General features: G+C 30.3%; 1 protein-coding gene across 1 annotated transcript; it reads right to left on the bottom strand.

The window, feature by feature from the left end:
- Window positions 1-2,655: 2,655 nt before the first annotated feature.
- On the bottom strand, window positions 2,656-3,892 carry LOC105108254 (Late embryogenesis abundant (LEA) hydroxyproline-rich glycoprotein family). Its single transcript, XM_011002500.1, is given in 2 exon segments — window positions 2,656-3,663; window positions 3,665-3,892. Coding segments are annotated over 2 exon segments (792 nt in total). The 5' UTR covers window positions 3,706-3,892; the 3' UTR covers window positions 2,656-2,912.
- Between the last annotated feature and the right edge of the window lie 22,760 nt (window positions 3,893-26,652).

Raw genomic sequence — 26,652 nt, 5'->3', positions numbered from 1 at the left:
TATTGTTGTATTATTGTTATTTATAATTTATACAATTAACCTCTCTATGATTCGATCCCGGTATTGCATGGTTATTTATTATTTTGATACTCTTGCACTTGGAAGGAGACATCAATCTTTTGATCGTGTCATTAACCCTAAATGAACATGATAAAAATGAAAAATAATTTTGCATACTTTTGCATGTTATTAACATTAGTTTTTTATGATTGCAGTTTTATGTTTTTAATATTCTGATGGTAGCTTTCTTCTTATACAATAATTTTGCATTGTGATTGTGCTAATTGTATAATTATGGTGAAAATGAAAACTAAATTGTTGAGATGTTATTTACCAGTTATGGTAAAAATTGGTTAGGTTGCTTTGATTGAAAAGAAAATATAGAATTATGCTAGGTTAGGTAGGTTTATTTGATGAAATTACGGTGAAAAGGAGGAAGGAAGGATATGGTGGGGAAGATGAGGATGAGGATGGTTAGATTTTATACTTGGTAATGAATGTTGGAATGTAGCTGGAAATTATTGTTAAATACAATAATTTATATGATATTTTTGTAATTAAATGAAAACTACTAACAACTCTTCTTCAAAAAGAGCCAAGAACTAATTTTAAAAGTAATAACTCAACGGTTTTAGTAGTATTTTAGTTATTTTTAACTTTAGAGTTTTTTTTTTAATTTTTATCACAAATATAATAGTATTTTTATAAATAAACATATATATATTTTTTTTCTAACGCTAACTTACAAGGTTGTAAAGTGCTGCCCACTGTTAAATTAATATAATATTTAAAAAAATTGTTATAAAGTTAAAAAGAAGAAAAAGACCACATCTTATGCCTCCTCAACATAATTTTATCTTACGATAAATTTGAGGGTGACAAGTACTCACGACACATCCGTAATTTCACATGTTGCGTAGACTGCATCATTTTCTTTAAGAATCAATTATTTGTGCACAAATAAAAGTGACATGACAACCACTACATAAAAGAATTTATATATATATAATTGAAAAGGGCCCACCACAGCTTGGAAGCATAAGAAAAGCCAGTGAATGTCTGGATTTAATATCTAATGAATAATAAAAAAAAGATTAATCATTTTAATTAAGGAATCAAAGCTAGGTAGCTACATGCATCCGAAGTCAGAAAATGACAGGATGGTCATTGCCAAATAATAACAATAATTAAAAAAGAAGAGAGAGATGGGTCATCAGTGCTATTTGTTCGGTTAGATAAATTTGCATTTTCGCAATCTTCAAAATGTTTTTAAAGAAGTTTTTTTTAATTAAAAACATATTATTTTTTTAAATTCATTTTATTTTTAATATCAACCTATTAAAATCATAAAAAAAATATAAAAAATAAAATTATTCTTTAAATAAAAAATAACTTCAAAAACGAGGTTTAAACATGATGACATCAAATATACAGTGTGCAGAATTTTGTCGGTGCACTGCCAATAGAAAATATCAAAATTTCTTGTTATACACCCACCCACCAAATAAAATAAAATATTTTTTTTTAATTTATTTATTTTTAGAAGAGTAATTTATAAGAGTTTATTTATAAGTGTAGTTATGATTAATTTATAAAAATTAATAGGTTAAAATAATCTAAAACATATATAAAAATTATTTTTTTATAAAATAAAAAAATTAAATTTATTAAAAACGCGGGTGGAAATGCAGTCCTGAGTCAATAAATGCCACTGTACGATTAAATAGTAAATTCACATTATATTAATTTTACGTGTTGAAAAGAGAAAAGAAAAGAATGGTTGGCTTTGATTTCTATAGGGTGTCCGTCGACGTTGACTTTAGGGACAGCTGCATTCTCTTGTGCTTCCACTAAGCTAGCTAAAAACACGGCCTAACATGGAAGTGATGTTTTGGCATAGTGGTGGAAGGGGTTTGTTCCTTTCTTCACACTAGGTTCGAACTTTACTATACATGTTTGTCACTCTCGCGGTGCCTTACCTGCTCACTGGATTTGTTATATTTTTTTTTAATTTATTTATTTTTAGAAGAGTAATTTATAAGAGTTTATTTATAAGTGTAGTTATGATTAATTTATAAAAATTAATAGGTTAAAATAATCTAAAACATATATAAAAATTATTTTTTTATAAAATAAAAAAATTAAATTTATTAAAAACGCGGGTGGAAATGCAGTCCTGAGTCAATAAATGCCACTGTACGATTAAATAGTAAATTCACATTATATTAATTTTACGTGTTGAAAAGAGAAAAGAAAAGAATGGTTGGCTTTGATTTCTATAGGGTGTCCGTCGACGTTGACTTTAGGGACAGCTGCATTCTCTTGTGCTTCCACTAAGCTAGCTAAAAAGACGGCCTAACATAGAAGTGATGTTCTGGCATAGTGGTGGAAAGGGTTTGTTCCTTTCTTCACACTGGGTTCGAACTTCACTATATATGTTTGTCACTCTCGCGGTGCCTTATCTGCTCACTGGATTTGTTGGATGTTAAGTGAACCATGGGGATTAGTCGTGATGCGCGTAAACTGGCCCGAACATCCCATATAAATTAAAAAAAAAAAAACACGGCCTAACATGACTTTACATCACCAATATGATGGCCGTCCTTCCCACTTGAAATATTAGATCCTTCTATCGCTAATTAACAAGATGATCAAGAATCAAACAAATTAAAATCTCTCAAATCTGTATAATAGCAAATTAAATAAAATTTCTTTCTCCTAATACAGGCAATCACCAAACTTTATCCCTTCCATTTACAAGCATATATGATTAATTATTATCACCAACAGTTGAAGAAAATAAAATATCTGTAAATGTCAAATTAAAAAAAAAAATAGCCAAAAATTAAAAATAAAACCCAGAAACCGTTGATGAACCACGGAACAATATCTCCCCTGAAATACTTTCCTTGTTAGAAAGTCCACTTCCAGATCTTGATCCTCAAATCAACCTTGCACTTAGCATTTGACACAGATGCTGTTGTTGCTTTTTTCCCAGATGGAACAGTGGCTTTGATCCCTTGGCAAGTGACCCTAATTCTAGCCTTTGGAGTCTTTAGCCCTCCAATCTTGACCTTCACTTTAGTCTCCAGCTCTAACTTCAAAGCCACACCATTCTTGCTCTTCAAATCAGCCTTTAACTTACCAGCAGATACATCATCCAGTTGCACGCCACTGCTTGTGATGGCGGCTCTCAAAAAGGTTGTGTTCTTGGTACCATGCACAAATGAGGGTAGCGAACCACTGCCTACAACGATATCATCTTTTTCTGTAGTCACAGATACGGTGATGGGGTTATATGTGTAGACAAGTTTTTTATTAGGGTTTCTAGCGGTGATGTTGAGGTTGATGTTGGTGGTGAGATGGGAAGCTGAGGTAAGGTTGAGAGAGGAGATATGGAGGCCGGAGACGTCGAAGGAGGGACGGTGGGGTCGGTAGAGGACGTAGATGATGGCTCCAGCTATGACAACAAGGACTATGAGAATGAAGATGACCGCTGTAGTCCATAAAACACAGGCACAGCAGCAACTGCGGCTGCGTTTGCGGTGGGGTTGGGGGCGGTAGGTGGGGCGGGTGGCACCATAGAGTTGGGCTTTGGTGGCTGGAAAGGAGGGGTTGGCGGCTGCTGTGCCATTTGCGGCTGCTGTGCCATTTGCGGCTGCTGTTTGTGGCTGGTTTAGTAGAAGGGTAGACCCTGTCTGTCATGGCGACAGATGTATCAAGAATGGGAAGTGACGGGAGGAAGAGGGATGAAAGAGAGGAGGAGGAGGAAAAACGAAGTCTCTTGGAGTCTTAATTAAAAGAGGGATGGATGGAGGTGTCTTGGCCTTGAAAGAGTAGAGAAAAATCAAGGTATTTGCTTCGCGTATTTAACTAGCAATTTGATCCTGTGGTCGGATATTTTTAAGGTATTTGCTTTGCTTGGGTCTTTAACTAGCAATTTGACCATGTGGTTGGATATTTTTTGTATATGTAAATAAATTAAAAAATATTATTAATGATAAATAAAATAAAATTATAAAATTAAAAGATAAATATAAATCTAAATTTCAGAATATGGGTTATTTATCAAAATTAATTTTTTATTAAATCAAATAATAATATAAACCGGTTGATTGAATAAAATAAAAAATAATATTATATAAGGTTGCATGTATTAGAATATTATTTAAAAATAATATTTTATTTTTAAAAATAAATTTAAACTATATAAAATATATTAATCATATTAACCTCTTGTATGCTTAAATACATATAATATAATTAAAAAAAATAATTGTTATTTAAAAAAAAAATAAGAAGGAAAAATACCAAAGAAAGGATAAAAATTAAAATTAAAATTTAAATATTATTTAAAAAATATATATAAAAAAATTTAATTAAAAAAATTAAAATTAAATAAAAAAAACATTTTATGTGTTACGGAGTATGGTATGCTAGGCTAAATGCATGGCCCATAAAAAAAGAGCCCAAGCTGGCCTTTAATAAATAACGACAATATCGTCTAAACTTACTTAAATTTTAACTATTGTATTGCCAAAAAATCAAAATTCTTTTTATTTTTTTTAAATCCAATCTTCAACTTATTTTTTGATTTAATATACTTAAAAAAAATACTTAAATCACCTTAATAAATCTATAAATATCATTAAAAAAACCCAAAGATTTGGACCAGGTCTATAACAGACGCGTATGGGGAAAAATCAAGAAAGAGATGCTAATTTGTATTTGTTTTGGGAGAGAGGAGAGGGAGGGTTGGGTCAGTTTGCAAGAATTAGAGGAAGGGAGGAGCTCTGTGATCTTGTAAAGTGGTGAAAGAGAGAAATTAGGAAAGGACGGCATCGACAACTACTCTTGTCCATACCAAAAACCAAAAGCATTCAAACGTGCACGCGTTTTCGCTTGTGCATTTCTACGAGCGCGTGTAAATCAGTGGGATCGAATGTTAACAGATTAACTACTCTCAGTAGATAACTACCTAATCATCGAAAACCAAAGATTTATCTGTTTCATGGGCTGGCTTGCACATTTTATATATATATAAATAGTTGAGTCATGTCCAGCCTCCAAACTTAATCATTTTTTTAATCATTTAGTTAGGTATTGTACTCCTTTGATTGGTAAAGCTTTTAAGAAAGAAAAGAGGATTACTTTTAGCCTGATGAATATCAACATTCAAAATACTCAATGATATCGATTATTAGATAATTATTTGATATTTTAATTCAAATAATTTAATTTATTTTTTATAATTAAAATATTAGATAATTTAATATAAAATATTCAAAGAATTATTAACTAATAGCATATGATGTCCAGTAAATAAAGTGATCAATAACTATGGTAGTAGCAGGTAGTACCCGGTAAGCCTAGGTAACTGATAGCTTTGGTGGCAGTAGATTATGTCTGGTAAGCCTAAGTTGGTAACTGATACTTGCAAAAAGTCCTATTTAATGGACACATGACTTCTCTAATAGTAAAGTTAATAGTTTTATCGAAAGAGAAAGTGCATCAATATTTTATAAAGATAGACTTTTAAAATATGTATACTAAAAATGTTTAAAATGCAGAGATCATAAACCTTCGACTTGAAGGATTGATAGTGTATTTATAACCCATGAATTTTATCATTTTATGAAGAGGATGAGCTAAAGTGTAATTTCACCTTTGTGATATTTTGAGTTGAATTATAAATAAAATAATATATATTAGATCGATATAAAATATTGAGAGACTTGTGTGGGTTCTAGAAAAATTTCTTGGTAAGTGTTGGGTTCGGGCCACGTGTTTAAGCCAATGGAGGTGTTGGGCTTGGGATGTGTGCCTAAGCTCATTATATTTTTTTGGGCCCATTTAGGTTTTTTTGTCTATTTTATTTAAATCATTAGAAGTCCTCCAAGTCTTTTTGGTATTAATTCGTAGACTTGTAAAAATGCTTAGTTACTATGACAAGTTCGTTAAATTTTCTGCATATGAGAAGAAGGGTTAAAACCCTATGTAAAAAACAAGAGAGCCAATGTATAGGGGTGTGTGCCATATTGTTTTTAAAAAAATTAAGCATGTAAAGGGGAACTATGAAGGAAATCATAATTAAAAAGATTTTTAGGAAGGTTAGGTGAGATATAAAAGACTTTATACTTGGAAATTTTTTCTAAAAGGTTAGGAGAAACTTATAAAGAAGAAGTTTTTATTTAGAAAATTTTCTAAGTGACTAGTAAAAACCTATAAAGGTGAATTTGTACTTAGAAAATATTTTAAAAAACTAAGAGGAACCTAAAAAGGGTGATCAATGGTGACGCCCATACCTAGAAAAATTTGTAAATGGTAGAGAGGAGCAAACCTATATGAATGTCCAAACTTAGAAAACAATTTAAAGGGTAGAGCGGATGAATCCATAAAGAGTGGTTCTATTACACCAAAAAAACTAAGTTCATCCCTTGAAGAGTCGCACTGAAATATAGGAGGTATGTGACCTTCCTAGGATGACGTGGGGGCTTAGGAGCTCCTGGGAGGTCGGTAGCATCCATAGTGATGGCGTGTGGGTTTGGGAGCCTTGTATTATAAAATAGTGTCATTTCGAGACCGTATTGGAGAGGCAGGAGATCCAAGATCAATCTTCTTGATGAATTGGTGAGAGACTATTAGGTACCACATAGAGAATAGAGATCCTAGATCAATTCTCAGTGAATTGGTAAGAGGCCTTTAGGTATTACTTAAAGAATGGAGGATCCCAAACCAACCCTTTACGAATAGGTGAGAGCTGTTACACATCACCTGGAGAATAAGGGATCTTAAATCAATTTCTAGTGAATTGGTGAGAAGCCTCTAATCATCACCTGAAGAATGGAAGATCCCACGTCAAACCTTGGCGAATCAGTGAGAGACCCTTTGACATCACCTGAATAATGTGTCAGTCTAAGATTGTATTATAGAGTGAAGGATCCGAGATCAACCTTTGGTGAATTAGTGAGAGACCCTTTGACATTGCCTAGAGAATGTGTCAGTCTGAAACTGCACTAGATAGTGAAGGATCTGACATCAATCCCTAGTGATTATAGGGATATTGCTTTAGGGAGACCAAGTCAATTCCCTTTCAATGAGAGTGGTCGAAAATCACTTACTAAATATTTGTAGTTAAAAAATGTATGTCAAATATATATTATTATTATTTCAAAAATAAACTTACATTTTCATTGAATATTATGCATCATGAGGTGATTTGTTGGGCTTTAAGGGGCCTGAAGAGTTTGGTGCGAAACAATGAGATTGGTAATTAAGGTCCATCTCGCGGTAGCTAGGAGAGCATGTTTGGAGCACCAATTATGTGCAATGGCATCGTAATGGCATGAGCGACCCCTAGAGGGATTTAGCAAGTATGGAGGTAAAATACTCTTTTAGAGGTCATTACGCCCAAGCTCTTATAGATAGTGTAACGGGCTATCGATGCTGGGAGTGGCCAGTAATGATGGTGATGAGATCAAGTGTGTTACCATAATTGCTAAGACTTGTTAGGGTGTCAATTTCTGATTTTAAAATTAGATTGCCAACACGACCTGAGTGAGGAATTGCACCTGATTGGTGAGTTGTTGAAGGTCTAATTAGGCTAAATGTGTTTGCGGTAACGAGTAGATTTCTTTTGCATCATGAACCATGAGTGTCTTGGTTGTGTGCTATAAAATGACCTGAAAATATTGAATTTTTTTTTTAAGAAATAGATGGCTTTTTTATTAGTTTTCCATAGATAACATCAATTGATGAGTCTCAAAATCCAAGATGTTTAAGAATAAGATTGATCTCTCTATTCAACCAATTCGATCCATTCTCCATAATTAAATTATCTGGTAACTTAATATGAAAAGCTCAAATGATTGATAACTAGTAGTAAGTAATGTCTGGTAAACTAGGTGATTAGTGATTGTTGCAAGCCAAGGTGACCAATAGCTTTGGTAGTACTAGGTGGTGCTTGATAAACCCAGGTAAGCGATAGTCGGTACCTGTAAGAAGTATCATTTGAAGGCCATGAGGACTCTCCAATAATATAGTCAATAACTTTATAAAAAGAGAAAATACATTGATATTTTAGAGAGATAGGTTTTGAAAATATATGTACTGAAAATGTTAAGAATGAAGAGATTATGGACTTTTAGATTGAAGGATTCATGGTGTATTTATAGCTTATAATTCTTGTTCTTTTATGGAGAGGAATGATTGAAGTGCAATTTCATGTTTGTTACATTTTAAGTTATATTATATATAAAATAATATGTATTGGATCAATATAAAATACTGAAAGATTTGTATGGAGTTCCAAATTCTTTTTTTTTTTTTAATAAGTGTTAAACTCAAAATACATGTCTGAGCCCATGAAGGTGTTAGGCTTAGAATGAATAGAATATTTTTTTTGAGTTTTGCAAGGATTGACTTGTGGTTAACTTTAAAAAATTCCTTGTTATTATCTTGTGTGTGTGTGAGAGAGAGAGAGAGAGACCATGTGTTATTTTTTTTGTTCATTTTATTTGAATTCATTTATAAATTAAATTCTAGTTGAAAAATATCCATGTGTCTAGTTGTTTGTACATATTAACAAACTAGCATATTTTATTTTTTAATATTTTTTAAAAAATAACGATCATTTTCCAATCACATATAAAAAAAAACCAATTTACTGATTATTATTTTTTCAATTTAACATTAAAGATCAAATATACATTTTCGTATTAGCTTGCACAGAACTAAAAACTAAATCTGTTTCTCAAGCAATCTTTAGAGCACGCATTCCACATACATTAATAGAGCATATTTAGAAAATTTTAATTAATGTTAATTTCAAAGTTTGAATCTATGAATTCTAGAAATGAAACGTACATTCTTTAATAATCAAGTATTAGTCTTCTTTAATAATTTTATTAATTATATTAGATAATTAGATTTATTTACAAATCTTCTTTAATATTAGGGGTGTTCAATTTATCTTTCAATTTAGTTAAAATAAATAAATAGTTCATCTTAAAGCTTAAAAACTTAAGATAATTTGAAGTATCATAACCTAAGAAGATTTATGAGATTTAATAATTAAAAAGATAATCAAACTCATTAGATTAATTTACCTAGTAATGCTGAAAGTCAGTATCACTTCCTAATAGCTATTCTTATAAAAATTGCATAAATAAGTGGAGTGAAATGAGAGCAAATCCCAGGTTAAAGTAGTTTATGAGTATGATAATGATCATTTTTTAAAAATAATTTTTATTTAAAAATATATTAAAATAATAATTTTTTAATTTAAAAAATTATTCTTAATATTAATATATTAAAATCATCTAAATTAAAAAACCGGAGACCGGCTTGCTTGAAAGAAAACTGGACGTATACCATCTCAGAAGTCATAACAGCGCACAGATGCCAACACGGTGCCTACTTGGAACCCCAATTGGGTTTTAAACACGTGTAGAAATGAAGACCCATCACGTTCCCCGGGATGCCGATCTCCATCACCTCGTGGAATGGCATCACTTGCCCTGCTCTAAAATCAATCATCTTGTGGCCAAGCCTTTTCAGCTTGCAAATGTATTCAGGCCACCAGGTTGGTGGTGGAATACCTTCAGTGACATCGGAAATTTAAGAGAACAATTCGCATTTAAATAGTGCATTGTTCGTTACACTCTTTTCTTTCAATCATTGACAAAATGGAATTCAAGACAGCAACAAATTGATTCCCTAACCAATGAAAGAAAAATATATTTTTTTTTTGGTAAATAATAGGGAAGTCTTACCTTTCATTTATGCATGCATCACATTCTATTTTTTATTATTGCTAGTTTGATTCCCGTGTGCTACGTTATTGGATGAAATTATTTTTTTTTTAAACCCAGCAAAGGATATGTAGGAGTTGTTAGTGGTTTTTTTACCATTAACTTTTTTAATTATAAATTAAAAATTTAATATGCACTTTCAATTAAATAAATCATTGGGAGCTATATTTGCTAATAAATAATGATAAATTTATTGATCTGAGTTATAAAATTAAGATAAAGATGTTATTTTTTTTAAAAGTTAAATATTTATTTTAGTTTGAAATAGGCCCTTTATATTTTTAATTTATTTGAATCAATCAAATAAATTTTTTATTATTAAATCAAGCATTGATTCAAAGTTAAAAATTATTTTTAACATCATGAGAGTCATATATAAAATCAACTGAAACAAACATTCAACCTAATCACGAGTTAATTTAATATGAAAAGATTAACTTGAGAATAAAAAAAAAAGTGACAAATAAAAATTAAAAAAAAAAGAAAACAAAACACTACATATAGCTATTTTTAATAAAAATTAAAAAATAAGCAACCCGTATTATTTTATATCTTTCTCCTATGTTTCATTTTCATTATTTTTTAATAATTTTTCCATCTCACTCTCCTTTGGACATAGTTAAGAGAATGACTTATCTGCCCTAGACATGTCTAAAAAAATAACTAATCTCTCTTAGGCTTGACATAGAGAATGCCCCTTATATCTTGAGCTCTACCAAAAAAATGACACCATCTCTTTTAAGCATGGTTTAAGGAATAACCCTCCTCCCTTGAGCTCAGCTAAAGACATGACTTTCCATTCTTAAGATTAATTAATGAAATTACCTTTTTTTCTTAGACAAAACTAAAGAATGACCCTTCCTTCTAAAGCACAACCAATATAATGACCTTTCTCTTTTAAGCTCGACCAAGGGAATGACCTTTTCATTTTTGGCATGATCAAAAAATGACCTTTTTCCTTTGAGCTCAACCAAGAAAATAACCCTCCTCCCTTAGACTCTACCAAAGTAATGATCGTTCTCTATTAGACACAACTAAGAAAATGACTCTTCTCTTTTGGGCTCGGCTAATAAAATGACCTTTCTTCTTTGAACTTATTCAAAAAGAACCACTCATCTCCTTTGGGCATAATCAATGGAATGGCCCACCTCTCTTGTGCTCTACCAAAAGAATGATGTCATCTTCTTTGGGCACGACTAAGAGAATGACCCTCCTTTCTTGGACTAAACTAATAGAATGATCACTCTCTTTCAAGCTCAGCCAAGGGATCAATTTATCTCCTTTAGGCATAGCCAATGAAATGACATATCTCCATTGAGCTTAACTAACATCTTCATTGAGCTTGGCCAAGAAAGTGACCCTTTTCCCTTGGACATGGCTAAGAGAATGCCCTTTCTTCCTTGAGCTCAGCTATGGGAATGATCATTCTCTCTTAGGATCAATTGAGGGAACAACCCATCTCCATTGGATATGACTAAAGTAACAACCTATCCCCCTTGGACATGGCCAAGAGAATGACCTATCTCCTTTGAGCTTGACCAAGGGAATGACCTATCTCTCTTGGGCACGGTTAAGAGAATGATGCTACTTTTTTAGGCATGACCAATGGAATGAACCTCCTCAATCGGGCTTTGCTAAGGGAATGACACCATCTCTCTTAGGAATAGAAAATGGAATGATCCTTTTGTATTGGGCATGAACAAGGAAATGACCTTCATTTCTTGAGCATAACCAAATTAATGATCCTTCATCCTTGGGCTCAGCCAAGGGAATAACTAATCTCTTTTGGGCACGACCAAAGGAATGACCCACCTCCAAGCTTTACAAAGGGAACAACCTATCTTTCTTGGGTATGGCTAATGAGATGACCCTCCTTTATTGGGCACAACCAAAAGAATGATCCTTTTTCCTTGAGCATGGATAAGGGAACGACCCTTCTTTCTTTAGCATGTTCAAAGGAGTGACCCTCTTTCCTTAGGCTTGACCAAAGGAATGACCTTCCTTTTATGAACTCGACCAAGAAAACAACCCATCTCTTTTGGGCTTTGCCAAGGGAATAATGCCATCTCTTTTAGGCACAAAGTAAATAACCCTTTTTTTCTTAGGCTAAGCTAATGGAATGATCCTTCTTCCATAGGGTTAGAAAAGGGAAAAACCCATCTCTTTTGAGCATGACCAATGGAATGACACATCTCTTGTTAACTTAGCTAACATCTACATTGGGCTTGACTAAGGAAATTACCCTTCTTCTTTGGGATTAACTACAAGAATGATCCTTCTTTTTAAGGAGCAACTAAGAAAACAATCCATCTCTTTTGGATATGGCCAATGTGATGACCCATCTTTCTTAGGTATGACTAAGGAAATGATCTTACTCCATTAAGCATGAGCAAGGGAATGAACCTCTTCCATTGGGATATAATGAAGAAATAACACCATCTCTTCAGGAAAGGATAAAGGAATGGCCCTTTTTTTTAGACATAATGAAATGAATGATCCTTCATTTGTGGGCTCAACCAAGGGAATAAATAATTTCCCTTGGGGTTGGCCAAATAAATAACCCTTTTCCCTTGGGTAAGACTAAGGGAATGACCCTTCTCCTTTAGACACAACTAAAGGAATGACGTAAAGAATGACCCTTCTTTCTATGGCTTTGACAAGGGAATAACCTTTCTCATTTGGGCTTAACTAAAAGAATTACCCATCTCTCTTATGCACAAAAAAGGGAATGATGTAGGGAATGACCCTCCTCCCTAAGGCTTGGACAAGGGAATGAGACCATCTCCCTTAGGCATGGATAAGTAAATGAGCCTCCTTCATGAGGCTCAACAAAGAAAATGACCATCATCCTTTAAGCATAACTAAATGAATGATCCTTCATCTATTAGATTAGCTAATGGAATAACCAATCTTTCTTGGGCTTCGCCAAAAGAATTAATTTTCTTATTTAGCCATAGCCAAGGGAATGACCCTTCTCTATGTGACTCAAAAAAAAGAATGAGCCTTTTTCTTCAGGCTTGGCCAAGGGAACAACCCATCTCTCTTGGACACAACCAAGGGAATGACCTCATCTATAAGGCTTAGACAAAGGAATCACCTTTTGTTTCTTCTTTGTGCTTGGCCAAAGGAACAACCCATCTCCCCTAGGTATGATTAAGAGAATAACCTATTTTCTTTGGGCACGAATAAGAGAATAACCTATCTCCTATAAGTACATCCAAGAAAACAAGGCCATCTCCTTTATGTACAACCAATGGAACAACCCTTCACCATTAGGATAGGCTAAAGGAATGACCTATCTCCCTTGTGCTCAATCAAGGGAATAACCTTTTTTTTCTTAGGCATGACCTAAGGAATGACCCTACTTTTTTAGGCTTTACCAAGGTAAAAACCCATCTCCCTTAAGAATGGTCAACATAATGACCTTTCTCTTTAGGCACTACCAATGAAATGACCTTTTTTTAGGCTCGTACAATAGAATGATCCTTCTTTCTTGGGCACGAGTATGGAAATGATCTTTCTTCCTTAGGCATGACCAAGAGAATGACCTTCTTCCCTTGAGCTCAACTAAATGAATGATCCTTTTTTTTCTTGGGCATGACCAATAAAATAACCCTCATCCTTTGGGCTTGGCCAAGGGAATGACCCTACTTTTTTAAGCATGATAAAGGGAAAGACCCTTCTCATTTGGGCACGACCAAGGGAATGATCCTTCTATTTTAGGTTTGATTAACAAAATGACCCTTCCCCCCTAGACTTAGCCAAGAGAACAACCCATCTCCTTTGGTTATGACCAATGGAATGACCCACCTCTTTTAAGCTTTGCCAAATGAATGATGCCATCTTTTTTAGGCACGATCAAAGGAATGACTCTCCTCTATTAGGCTCAGCTAAGAAAATGATCTTCCTCTCATAATCTCAGCTAAGGGAACAACCCATCTCTATTGGGTTCAACCAACATTTTTATTAGGCTTGCCAAGGGAATGACCATTCTCCCTTGGCGATGACTAAAGGAATGACCTTTTTTTCTTGAGCTTAGTAATTAGTACTTAAAAGTGCATTTTTATCAAGATTTTATATCATCATTTTGTACTTAAAGTATCAATAACTCCTTAACAAAAGTATATTTTATAATAGCATATCTAATAAATATAATATACCTTTAATTTATGCAAAGCTGAGACAATTGCCTACAACTTTCATGTTTGCAACTGGCTCCAGTTTTGACGTTATCAATGACGTTTTGGGCAGACAAGAGAAGATAAGGATTGTCACCAAGTCAAAAGTTGGCCACCTACTTATCAATTAGTCATCAAATCAATAGTTCCCAATTTTGGCCTATAAAAGGAGGCATTTGCCATGCATTTAGGCATCTTGGTTTCTAGATCAAGATCATGCTCTTCCTTTCTCTCTTTGTATTTTTTGTAATGTTTATGCCTTTCATTTCCTTTCCTTTACTTAGTTAACTTTTATGTTCTTATTTTGTTTATCTATTTTGGTTTCTTTCATTATGTCTAGCTAAGTTAGTTATGTCAAGGTGAAAAGGTTACACTAATGGTGTTTTCAAGTGGCTCCAATGTTTGATACTAACATTTTTGTATTTGTTATCTTATTCACTCTTTAATACTTTGCTTGTTAAATGGCTAATCTTGATTTATGTTGTATAACACTTGGTACAACAAATACTTGACACTTTCATAGCCCATACTATATGGTATAACCAACACCTAAGCTATGAAAGGAACTTAATTTGTTATTAATATAAGTTATAATCATGAATGTTTAACGAGATTTACAAATATTAGCATTAATCGAATAAGATGACTAATGTAATCATGTTAACAATCTATAATCTAATTGGAACCTCCTTTGTGTGTGGTTTTCAATTGAATAATAAAAGTTTACACTATACTTGTTTGACATACTATTAGTGGATCCTCTAACCTTGACATTTGTTATTATCATTATTTAATCCTTACATTAATATTCCATCTTAAAGTTAGCATCTTTTTCTTCTTCTTCTCCTGCTTTTTTCTTTATTATTGTTATTATTATTATTGTTATTACTATTGTTGTTGTTGTTGTTGTTGTATTATTGTTATTTATAATTTGTACAATTAACCTCCCTGTGGTTCGACCCTAGTCGTGCCGGGTTATTTATTACTTCAACCCTCCTGTACTTGGAAAAAGACATTACTTTTTTCGTCGTGTCACTTAGCCAAAAGAATGATCCTTCTCCTTTAGAATCAATTAAGGAAACAACCTATCTTTCTTGGACCTAACCAAGGGAACTACCTACTCATTTGGATATAGCCAAGAGAATGACCCATCTCCCTTGAGCTCGACTAAGGTAATGACCCATCTTTTTTAGGCACGACTAAGAGAATGATCCTACTCCTTTAGGCATAACAAAGGGAATGACGCCATCTCTCATGAACATATTCAAGCAAATGACCCTTCTTCATTGAACACGACCAAGAAATATCCTTATTCCATTGGACACAAACAAAAAAAATGATCTTTCATCTTTAGGCTCAACCAAGGGAACAACCAATCTCCTTGGGCATTGCCAAATGAATGACCTTTCTCCCTTGGACATTGCTAATTAAATAACTCACCTCTCTTAGGAATTGTCAAGGGAATGACACCATTTTTTTTGCACTACCAAGCGAATGGCTTTTTTGGGTGCTAAGGTAAGAGAACAATCTTTCTCCCTTAGGCTCAGCTAAAGGAATAACCATCTTTCTTGGAAATGATCAAGGGAATAACCTATCTCCTTTAGACATGACTAATGGAATGATCATTCTCCTTTAGTTATGACCAAGAAATAACCCTTCTCTCTTAGGCTCTACCAAGAGAATGACACCATCTCCCTTACATCAAAGCTAATAGAATGACCTTTTTTTTTTTGCTCAACCAAAGAAACAACCTGTCTCTTTTAGACACAACCAATAAAATAACTCTATTTCCTTGTATTTCGCCAAGAGAATGACTCTTATTCATTATGCCCCACCAAGGGAGAGATCATTCTCCATTCATCTTAGTTAAAAGAACAACCCAACTCTTTTTATCACAATCAAAAGAATGACCTTTCCCTATTAGGCTCGGCCAAGGGAATGACTTACCTTATTTAGACTCAACTAATGAAAGGACCCAATACACTTGGGGTTCATACATGTATTGAGCCCGAGGTAACAAGAGTTTCACAACTTATTATATCCATTGTAGTTAAGTTTATCTAAAGGACAAGCTTAGCTTCCTAGGGCTCGACTAAAAGACAAGCCCAACTCCTTTTATGCTTATCTAAGAGAAGGACCCAACTCTCTTGCGTTTAGCCAAAGAAATGATACACCTCTTTTGGAATCAACTAAGGGAAACACCTTTTAGGCTTAGCCTAAAAGTTTAGCCTTTATAGGCTCATTTACTTTTTATATCCTACTTTCCCTACACTCTTAGGCTTATAAAAATCTCTAAAAAACCTACCATATTTATCCCCCATTAAATGCTATTAAGCCAAGATGACATGTCGACCCCTCTTCTCCATAAAAAGACAAGACTTACAAGTCATCAATACCTTATAAATCCTTCAAGCTTTAGGTTCATAGTCTCTTCACTCTTAATATTTATTAGTATACATATTTTCAGAGTTTATCTCTATAAAATATCATTTTTTTCTCTAAATAGATACTTACCTAAGCATTTAAGAGTCTCAACATTCATTAAAAGGAACCTTTTACCAACCACTTTGACTTACTAGGCATCATTTATCAGCTACCTTGGTCACAAAGAATGGATCAGATTGCTAAAATCAAATGATTAATTAATTATCCAACACAAGATCTTTTTTCTTAAGTTATTTAGTTTTTTAGGACATCATCACATAACAAATGCGACATTAAAAGCAACAAATATTTATAGCTAATATAGGACCTCATAGATCAGAATTTGATTCTACACGCGGTTTGATATGAAAAAATAATTTAAACTCATTAATAAGAAGATAATGAAGGACAAAATAATGCCTAAAACTTCATTAATCCATTTTTCATAGATAAAATGATGAGTTCTTTTTCCTTTTTACGAACCACAAGGAGAATAAAGCTCATTCTCCTTTCTTAGTAGATAATTTAAGAACTCACACTTTCATTGATCTGATAGTAACTAAGGAGGAGTTTATATTAGATTTCTTAAATGTATATACACAACAAAAATTGTAACTTTAAATTTTTTAGTAAAGATTGTTTTGGGCCATCTTAATCAATAAATAAGTTTTACAAGTTTTATATAATCCCTAATCAAAAGAATCAAATATCCTTTTTTATGTAACTTAGAGATTCTTGTTTTATTGATATGACATAGTCTATAATGTCATGAATAATATGGATATTGATTATGTGATATGTTCTTCTTGCTATTTATATTGAAAATGGACATTTCAAGACTATACATGTACAAACTATTTGTATAGGTACCAAATTTACAAACATCAATATTTTAGAAGGAACAACTTTTATCCTTAATAATAAATTCAAATTCATTCATAAATGGATACGATATTTCTAAAAGCGCTATAACATAATAACAATTATAAGTTCTAGAATTAGACCACTTGAAAATGTTAATGCAACAATCTTTTCTTTCAAATTAATATCACTCCTTATTAATTCAGGAAATCTCGCTTATATCTCCTAGTGGGCTAGGATCCCCGTTTAATTTATATGACCTTAAGTAACTCAATTAAATAAATAACATAACTTATCAATCACATCTTTATGTGACTTCTATATCAATTAGATGACAACTCTTTATATAAACGCATTACATATATTTCACCTAATTACTATCTCTAATTCTACATGATTATAAGTAACTCATCCATATCATAAAAGTTAGTTAAATAGGATCTAATTTTATATTATTAAACATATTCGATTAACAGTAATCTTGAGTATTTCAACCAGTTATCCATGAATAAAATTCTCATTTTATGCCAATAAAATTAGAAGGCAAAAAATCATGTTCTCAATATATAGATAATGGATTTATTATTTAAAATAAATTTCATTCCATTGCATTAGTGATATATCATACATAACAATTATATATATACATACACCTCTAGCATTTCATTCTAATTAAATTATTATGGACATATTTAAACTAATTTTCTCGAGCCATCGAAAAGAATTATGGGGTTAAAACCTAGTTAGCTGCTACAAATCCTTATAAGTCCTTTGTAAGAACCATAGTTGTATCCATCACCTATATTCTTTCTTTGTCATCAATTACAAAATAATTCTCTTTTCTAAATTTTTATTTTTCTAAATTATATAACATTTACATAATTAATTAAGAAATCTCGAGTTATACTCAAGAGAAATTAGATAAGAAAAGAATTTTACAGTCCCATAAGAAAAATAGAGAAAAGCTAAGACATGTAGATCATATTTAATATTACAACCATTCAACTATAAAAACACAATCACATTGGTCTTTAAAATATATAATCATCCATCTTGTATAAAAACATATTAATATGCATAATAAAAATATAGCATGCTTCAATTCTAATTATTGTCTTTGTCTTGATGTGTAATTTAAAATAACATTTATAATACTTACAATTATTAAATTTAACTCTAATTTGATAATTTTCCAAATATAATAAATTTTATCTAATGCAACTCTTCATTTATAAACCATTTTTTTTAAATTTAATAAGAAGATTAATCATATTATAATTCTTATTAATAGCCTAAACTATTTTTGGATCAATTAGATAAAAATATCTTAGCTTAAAAACTCCTTTTACTTTAGAAAAGTTATTTATCTAAATATTATTCAATTAAAAATTTTAATTAAATCTTATACCTATATGTAGTTATATATAAGTTACAAAGGTATAATTGTAATTCTTCCCCTCAAGCAACTTTACACAAAGCATAGGGTAAGAACCATAATTCTTCCTTTATCTTTTTTTATCATTGTTGTTGCTTTGTGGGCAGCCCATGTTGTCATCAATATTGAACAATAGCAGGAGTTATGTTGTTGCACTAGGTGTTGGCATAGGGTAGCAGGCCTAGTGCCATTACTATTGACAATGTGCACAATGTCCATGGTTATGCCTAACACTACTGCTAGTAATGACTAGCTATATGCATGGAACAATTAGGCGCACCAGTGACGCTGAATGTTGTCGGTGGTTGTTGCAGCCGCTTAAAACATTTTTTTAAAATTTCAATGGTGGGTTCCAGTTGAGTTCAAAAATCTAGTCAGATCTAGATGGAATAATATCCAAAAAGTTTTTTTTTTGAATAATAATGATAGAAAAATTACTTTTGAGAAAAATCAATTTGCTCACAAAATTATTCTCAATTAATATTAATAATAATTAAAACATGCAATGAAAACCCTAATTGTCTAACAATAGCTCTGATACCATGATAGGATTTCTCGAAACATATACATGTAATGAAAAAAACAAGTTTAGAATTTTTTTTAGAGTCCTAAGGATCTCATTAGATAGATCTAGAGTTATTTAGGGTTTATATGGATATTACTTGAAGATCATATGTTCTTTTCAGTTTTGAATAATTGTTTGAAGATTGAGTTGTCACAAACCACAAACCATCCAATTATTCGGTCTCTAACAGTAATCCACACAAATCACTGATAAGAAATATCATAAACCCTTTTAAAAGAGAGATATTGCTATATCTTTGAGTGCTATCTTTTTTCTTTTGTATTTTAGGTGTTTTTGTATAGTACTATACTTATAGAAAATAAGAGGCATAACTTTCTATTTATAGGGAAACCAAAAAAACACTATAAATAGAAAAATAAATATCAATTAACCCCTTAAATAAGATCACTTATATTATTTTAGGTTAATTTTAGAAATTTATTCAATCAAGTTCTTACTTAATTATTTCTAGGTCTAGAATTGTAATTCCCTATATTAATTACATTCCAATTCTCATTTTCTAAAATTTATTTACAATGAAATACAATTGATTTATCATTCTATTTTAATTTCTGACCAATAATTCTTATGTGTGTGATCTATTAGGTTTCATAATAAGTTGACCTAAATATATTTCATAATTCTAAATAAAATAAGATTAAGTAAGTTAAAAAAAATTAATTTATTATCAATTCAATAATTGATTGATTTATATTTGAAGATCAAATATAATTTAACAACCTATCATGATCCTTCAAATATTAAGAAAATTATAGGTAGTTTAACTTAACCTTTTAGTGATTAGTTTTTAGTGTAATTATTATCTTTTCATCATGAATTTTTTGATTTGGATATTATAGCAAGAAATATGTTTGCTTTGTTAAATTATATTAGTTTTCAACATTATAGTCATTGATTATTTGAATAAGATTTTGAAACTTTTTTCAAAATTCATTTCATCTAGACTAAGAATTTCATAATCAATACTGTTTAAGAACATAAATAACATTTTCTCTAATTCACCTAGGGTGATGATTCCTTTCTTGATTACTCAAATATGTTTATATAGTTTATATTATACCTACTATCTATGTAACTTGTTACTCTTGATTAGGACAACGTGTGGTTAAGCTAAAAACATAACACTTCTTATATAAGATAACTTAATGATCTCAAGTTTAAGAATCACTTACATAATTATTATGTGAGTCTTTCCATACATATAGGTGATCTTTTTATATGAAATTCTCTTACGAGTCAATTCAATGTATATGTCATCTGACAAACATTTACATATTACTTTCAAATATCTCTTATACCTTAGTTTATTAAAGTAATTATTTCTTTTCTTAAAAAAGGAATATAATACGCCCTGGTCTTAACAGTTCTAATTAGTGTCCAGTCTTAAAACAACGCTAATTGGAAATATTTAAGAACAATACTTTGATGCAACATAAATCTCATAATTATCACAACTTTAGAATTTCTTATACATAGCATTTTTGTTCAATAAACTTTATCTTTACTCTGGATTCATTAATCAAATATAATTGAATATTAAAAATAAAAAAAGACTTTATTAATAATAAATATGTTTTATATAAATAAAATCAATGTTACATGTATCCAATTAATTGGCTACATGACATATTCACCAATAACTAAACGTTCATCATGTTAGAATTAGGTTACTTTCCTGCACTATACTGTGGATTAGACTGAATTTTTAAAATAAAAAATCAAAGAAAAAAATAGATAACCAAAAAAACTCAAGCTTTTAGATTCAAATGAATATTGGTTGTCCAATAAAACTTTGATCCATATTAAGAGAAAAATTAATTCAAGGTGATATTTTTCTAAAAAAAATAATAATATTGAGATGACGATATATTAAATCGATTTGGGTCAACCTGAGTTAACATTTTAAACTCACGAACCGAGTCATTAGATTGTGATAACCTTATAAAAAAACAAATCAAAATAAATTAATCCTACAAAAACCTAACCGAAACAAATTATAAATATCAATTCAAAATAAATCAAATACTTTAAAAAAATCAAGGTAATATTTAAAAAAAAATTATTGAAATGATAACATATTAAATAGATCCAAACTTCACAATTTAATTTATCAAATTTGTGACCTGAGTAATTGACTCAACCATGTTTAATAATTTTTTTAAAAGAACTTTTATTTAATTATATGATAACCAAATTAAAAATAATAAAAAATTAAAGAATGAAATTGAAAAAAAAAATTAAAGAAAAAATAAGCTACATGAGAAATAAATAAAAATAAATTTTATAAAAAAACCCAAGAATGAACACAAAGAAAGCATGATTTGGGCGGGCAAAGTTTAGAAAGCTCTCAGGACTTTCTGCTTATCCACTCCAGCATATAGACACTTTCAATTCTTCGAAACACATTTTATTATTAAACAAAATCCTATGTTTGTAGCAAAATAAACTATTCATCTTATTAACTGTAACTGTTCATATGAACCGCTAAACCAACCCTAAGCCATTTAGTTGTTTTGTTAATGTTGACTAGAGACCTACTAACCGTCACTTTTCCACCCGTATTTTTTTAACCTTGTCAACTTCAACATATAAACTAAGTGCCACTTGATGACTAACGAAGAAAGCATGGAGTAATGAAAAAACATGGGATCATTGACAAGGTTCGAAAAAAAATTATCCTTTCAGCGATATTTGAGAGAGAGAGTAAATCATCTTATTTTATATATATCTTAATTAATTTTAAAAATTTAAAAATTAATTTAATTAAAAAAACTCTTTTCAATGCTTATTTATTTACGGGGTTACAATAGTTTTAAAGCAACCATAAATCTTAAATATTTAATAATGAAGAATCATAATTTACTATTCATATAGAATTTATTTAAATTTGGTTAATACTATAGATTTATGGAAAATAATTAAGAGTTGAGTTACTTTCCACAAATCAAATTTAAATAGTTCCCACATTAATGATAAAGTGTGATTCTTCATTAGCAAGCATTTAACGTCTAAATGGACACTAAAAAAACATTTTTTTTTAATTAGTTAAATTTTAGATTTATTTTTTAAAAATTATTAGTTTAAATCTTATAAAAGAGTTATTTTTCACAAACCTGCAGAGTTGAATTCCAATATTTATATAAACAGTGGAGTCATTATCTACTATTCCAATTGTGAACAATGAAGTTAGTCATCACTATTCTGGCTGGACAGGGTGCGGTCCAATGTCAAATGTATTAAATTGAGTCTGATTTAGTTAAAAAAATTAATTTTAATTTGTGTTTTATTTAAAAAATTAAAAGGAGATTGTTTGATGACATAATATTTGCAGAATTTGATTACAATCCTAATTTTATTTCTAATGATATTTTACCTAATATTGTTGCGCGCTTAAGAAATAAACAAACTATAGTTTTCATCGGATGAATTTCATTCATGATAAAATTATAGATATTTTAATGAAATAATAAAAAATATTTGATATAAGTATTATTTCTTTTATGATATAATAGCAGTAGTTAAATTTATAAGATTTAAATTTAAAATCATTAATATTAATATATATATTTTAATTATTTTATTACCTTAATTTAAAAAATATTTTTTTAACCAAACATGTTAATTTATTTTTTATTTAAATTTAATTATACTTTTAATTTTAATCAAATATATATAAATATTAAATTAATCTCATTTAAAATTATTTTTTGTAAAATAATAATTAGTATTATAGTAATTTTCATAGTTATGGTTTGAATGCTGTAAGGAACGAAGAATTCAATGCATTGGCAGTTGAAAAACAAAGGATATAATCACATCTATCCATTGTTCACAAAAGGGAATTCCTCGTCGACCATTCCTATCCATCTTACCATGTCAATTGGGCCAGCAGGAGTTTTGAATCTGGGCTCGACCACCACTTCAACTTTTTTTTATTTAAACAAGACATGATTTTTTACGCTAACAGCACTAACTAGCATTTATATTTTTCATGACAAGACATAACAACAAATGATGCTTTACTATATAAAAAGTATTGGATAACACTGATAAACACTATTTTTTTCCTTTGATGGACTGCCAACTCCATAACTTATCGTGAGCGCTAACTTCTCCACTTTTAATACGTTTTCTTCTCTATAAAGAAAATTCAAGGGCTGAATATATAAATATTTTCAATTACCATTCACTAAGTAAGAAGGTCAATCCATTATTGGCCGTATAAAGCCAGGCCAGGTAACATGCATGTCATACAAGTTCTAGGCCAACTATAGGCTATATAAATTATGAGTATATCTTAATTAATTAAACTCTAAGGTCATACAAGTTCTAGGCCAACTATAGGCTATATAAATTATGAGTATATCTTAATTAATTAAACTCTAAGCTATATAAATTATGGGTATATCTTAATTAATTAAACTCTAAATTTATTCTTTTAATGTCATATTATAAATTTTATAGTTATTAAAAATTTATATAATTGTTAATTTTAAAATTTTAAATGATTAGTTGAGATACGTGTAAGCTGATCTAAACATCTATAATTAACAAAAAAAAATATTATCCTCAGTCCATACAAGTTCTAATCCATTTCATGCTATGCAAATTCAAAGCTACTCTTAGTATTAAAGGCCATACAAGTTAAAAGCCATATAAATTCTATGTCAAATATAATATACATACTACACTTAAATTCATAATTTCTATCATTGAAGGCCATACAAGTTCAAAGATATATAAATTATACGCCAAATGTAATATACTTGCTACATGTAAATTCATATTTTCTATAATTTCATTTTAGTTTTCTCTTCTTGTATATTATTTCATTCTCGTAACTTAACTAACTTTAGCATCAAATAAACCTTTTTTACTTCTAACAAGGATAAATTCAACAAGGATATATTATTTCATTCTCGTAACTTAACTAACTTTAGCATCAAATAAACCCCTTCCAGTTCCAACAAGGATAAATTTTTTAGAAGCAACTAAGGCCACATACAAGGTTCAAGCTAATTACTTCAGCAATTTATGACATAATAAAAAAAGGTCCCATTCTTATCTTAATTTTTTTTCCTATTCATTAAAGACCCACTTAATCTCGTCAATGTCTCATCGGTACAACCCAATATTCAATAAGGCAAAAGCAACAAAGCCACTAAGATTTGTCCTAGGGTCTTTGTTTCCTTTTTGGATATGGAGGTCTTGTTGTCACTTTTTTCATTACTATGGACCTTTCAATTCAAGGATATTAAAGTATTAGTAACACGATTAAAAGATTGATGTCTTCTCCCAAGTGTAAGAGTGTCGAAATAATAAATAACCCGGCAAGAGTAGGGTTAAACTACATGAAGGTTAACTATATAAATTATAAATAATGATAATGATGATGTGAATTTTGCAAGAGTATTTTTAAAACATGTTATGCTTTGAGCAAGTTGAGTGTTGATTGTCTCTTGTTTTTCAATGAATGCATAAAAAGTTTTCTTAAGATTTCTTTTAGAGGGGAAATATAAGGAGATGCATATTTATGAGAATTTTGAATATTATGGTGTGCTTGAAATGGTGGATATGAAGTTTATGCATTATTGTTACCACTCTTCAAACTGAAATTTTGGTGATTTCTCCAACCAGGGTTTTATGTTTGTGAGTATAGATCATGGTTTGACCATTGAAAACTATTTAAAGTATTGGCTTGTTCATTGAGACATTCCCTAAAAGAAAACAAAGTTGGAAAACCATTGGTTGAGTGGTCATTAGTTTTACAGATTTGACACCTAATTTCTTGAATAGATTTTAATTGACCACTCTTTTTCAATTCTAGTACTTGACTTTTCTAGCTAAAGATACAAATTTGGCTTGGAAGGTATGATCTTTCTTAAGGTTGTACATTCCTCTACTAGATGTACGAGGTTGAGTTTTAATTGGTGCCTTATAAATGCCTATAGTGTCTTAATTTTGAGCATTTTTAGCTAGCAAGTATAAGTACTCCATTGCTTCATTAAGGTCTTTATCTTTAAAAGTTTCATTGTACATCAATTCCACCATTTACCTATATTTAGGTGTTAACCCTTTATATAAATGGGAAACCAATCTCCATGTTTCAAAACAATGATAAGGGCAAGTATTAAGCAAGTCTAGATACCTATCCTAACATTAGTAAAATGTTTCTCCTAGTTTTTGAGTGAAAGTGATGATTTGTTTTTTGAAAGAGTTTCTTATGTGAGAAGGAAAAAAATTCTTTAAAAATTATTATTGCATTTCATCACAAGTATGAACAATGATATAAATAGTTGTCAAGGTTAGAGAATCCACTAATGGTATTTTAAATAAGTATAATATAAACTTTTTTTATTACTTAACTAGAAATCACTCACAAAAAAGGTTCTAATAAGATGATTTGTCATTAATAGATCATTATAAATTATTAAGGTGATCATAATAATTATTTTATTTAAGTAATACCAAACTTTTAAATATTATTAGGAATTCATGATGTTAACTTATGTTAACAACAAATTAAGTTTCTTTCATAGCATAAGTGTAGGTTATACCATACAATTGGCTATGAAAATGACAAGCATTTATTATACCAAGTGTTATATAACATAAATTTATATTAACCATTTAACAAGCAAGGTATTAAGAATTAATAAGATAAAAATAATAAGACATGTTAATAGCAAGTAGTATAAGATATAATCATTGAATTTCATATTAAGTTTATATTATATTTATCCTAACACCAATAGTGAAACCTTTTCATCTTCACATAATAAACTTAGCTAAACATAATAAAATAGAGATAAATAAACAAGAGGAGAACATAATTATATAAGTATAGTAAAGGAAATGAAAGGCATAAACAAGAGATTAATGAAATCAAAACTTAAACATTATAAAAATATAAAAAAAAAAGAGCAAGAACATGATCTTGATTTGAAAACCAATATGCCTAAATGCATGGAAAATGCCTCCTTTTAGAGGCCAAAATTTAAAACTATTGATTAGTTGACTAATTATTGAGTGGGTGACCACATCTTAACTCGGTAACATTCTTTATCTTCTTGTTTGCAAAAAACATCATTGCTAATATCAGAATTTGAACATATAATCTTCTTAAAACTTCTAAAAAATTATCTCAGCTTTCTATATATAAAAAAAGACTTTGTGCATTTCAACTTCTAGAACTTGAGATATAGGTTGAACACTGACACGACCAAAAAATTGATGTCTTCTCCTAAGTGTAAGAGTGTCGAAGTAATAAATAACCCGGCAAGACCGGTGTCCAACTACAGGGAGGTTAATTGTACAAATTATAAATAATAATAATAATAATACAACACCACCAAC

The sequence above is a fragment of the Populus euphratica genome, unplaced genomic scaffold (assembly GCF_000495115.2).
Source record: "Populus euphratica unplaced genomic scaffold, PopEup_1.0 scaffold366.1, whole genome shotgun sequence".
In the NCBI taxonomy this organism is placed as follows: Eukaryota; Viridiplantae; Streptophyta; class Magnoliopsida; order Malpighiales; family Salicaceae; genus Populus; species Populus euphratica.
The sequence above is the reverse complement of the archived record's forward strand: the minus strand, read 5'-3'. Positions and strand labels throughout refer to the sequence as shown.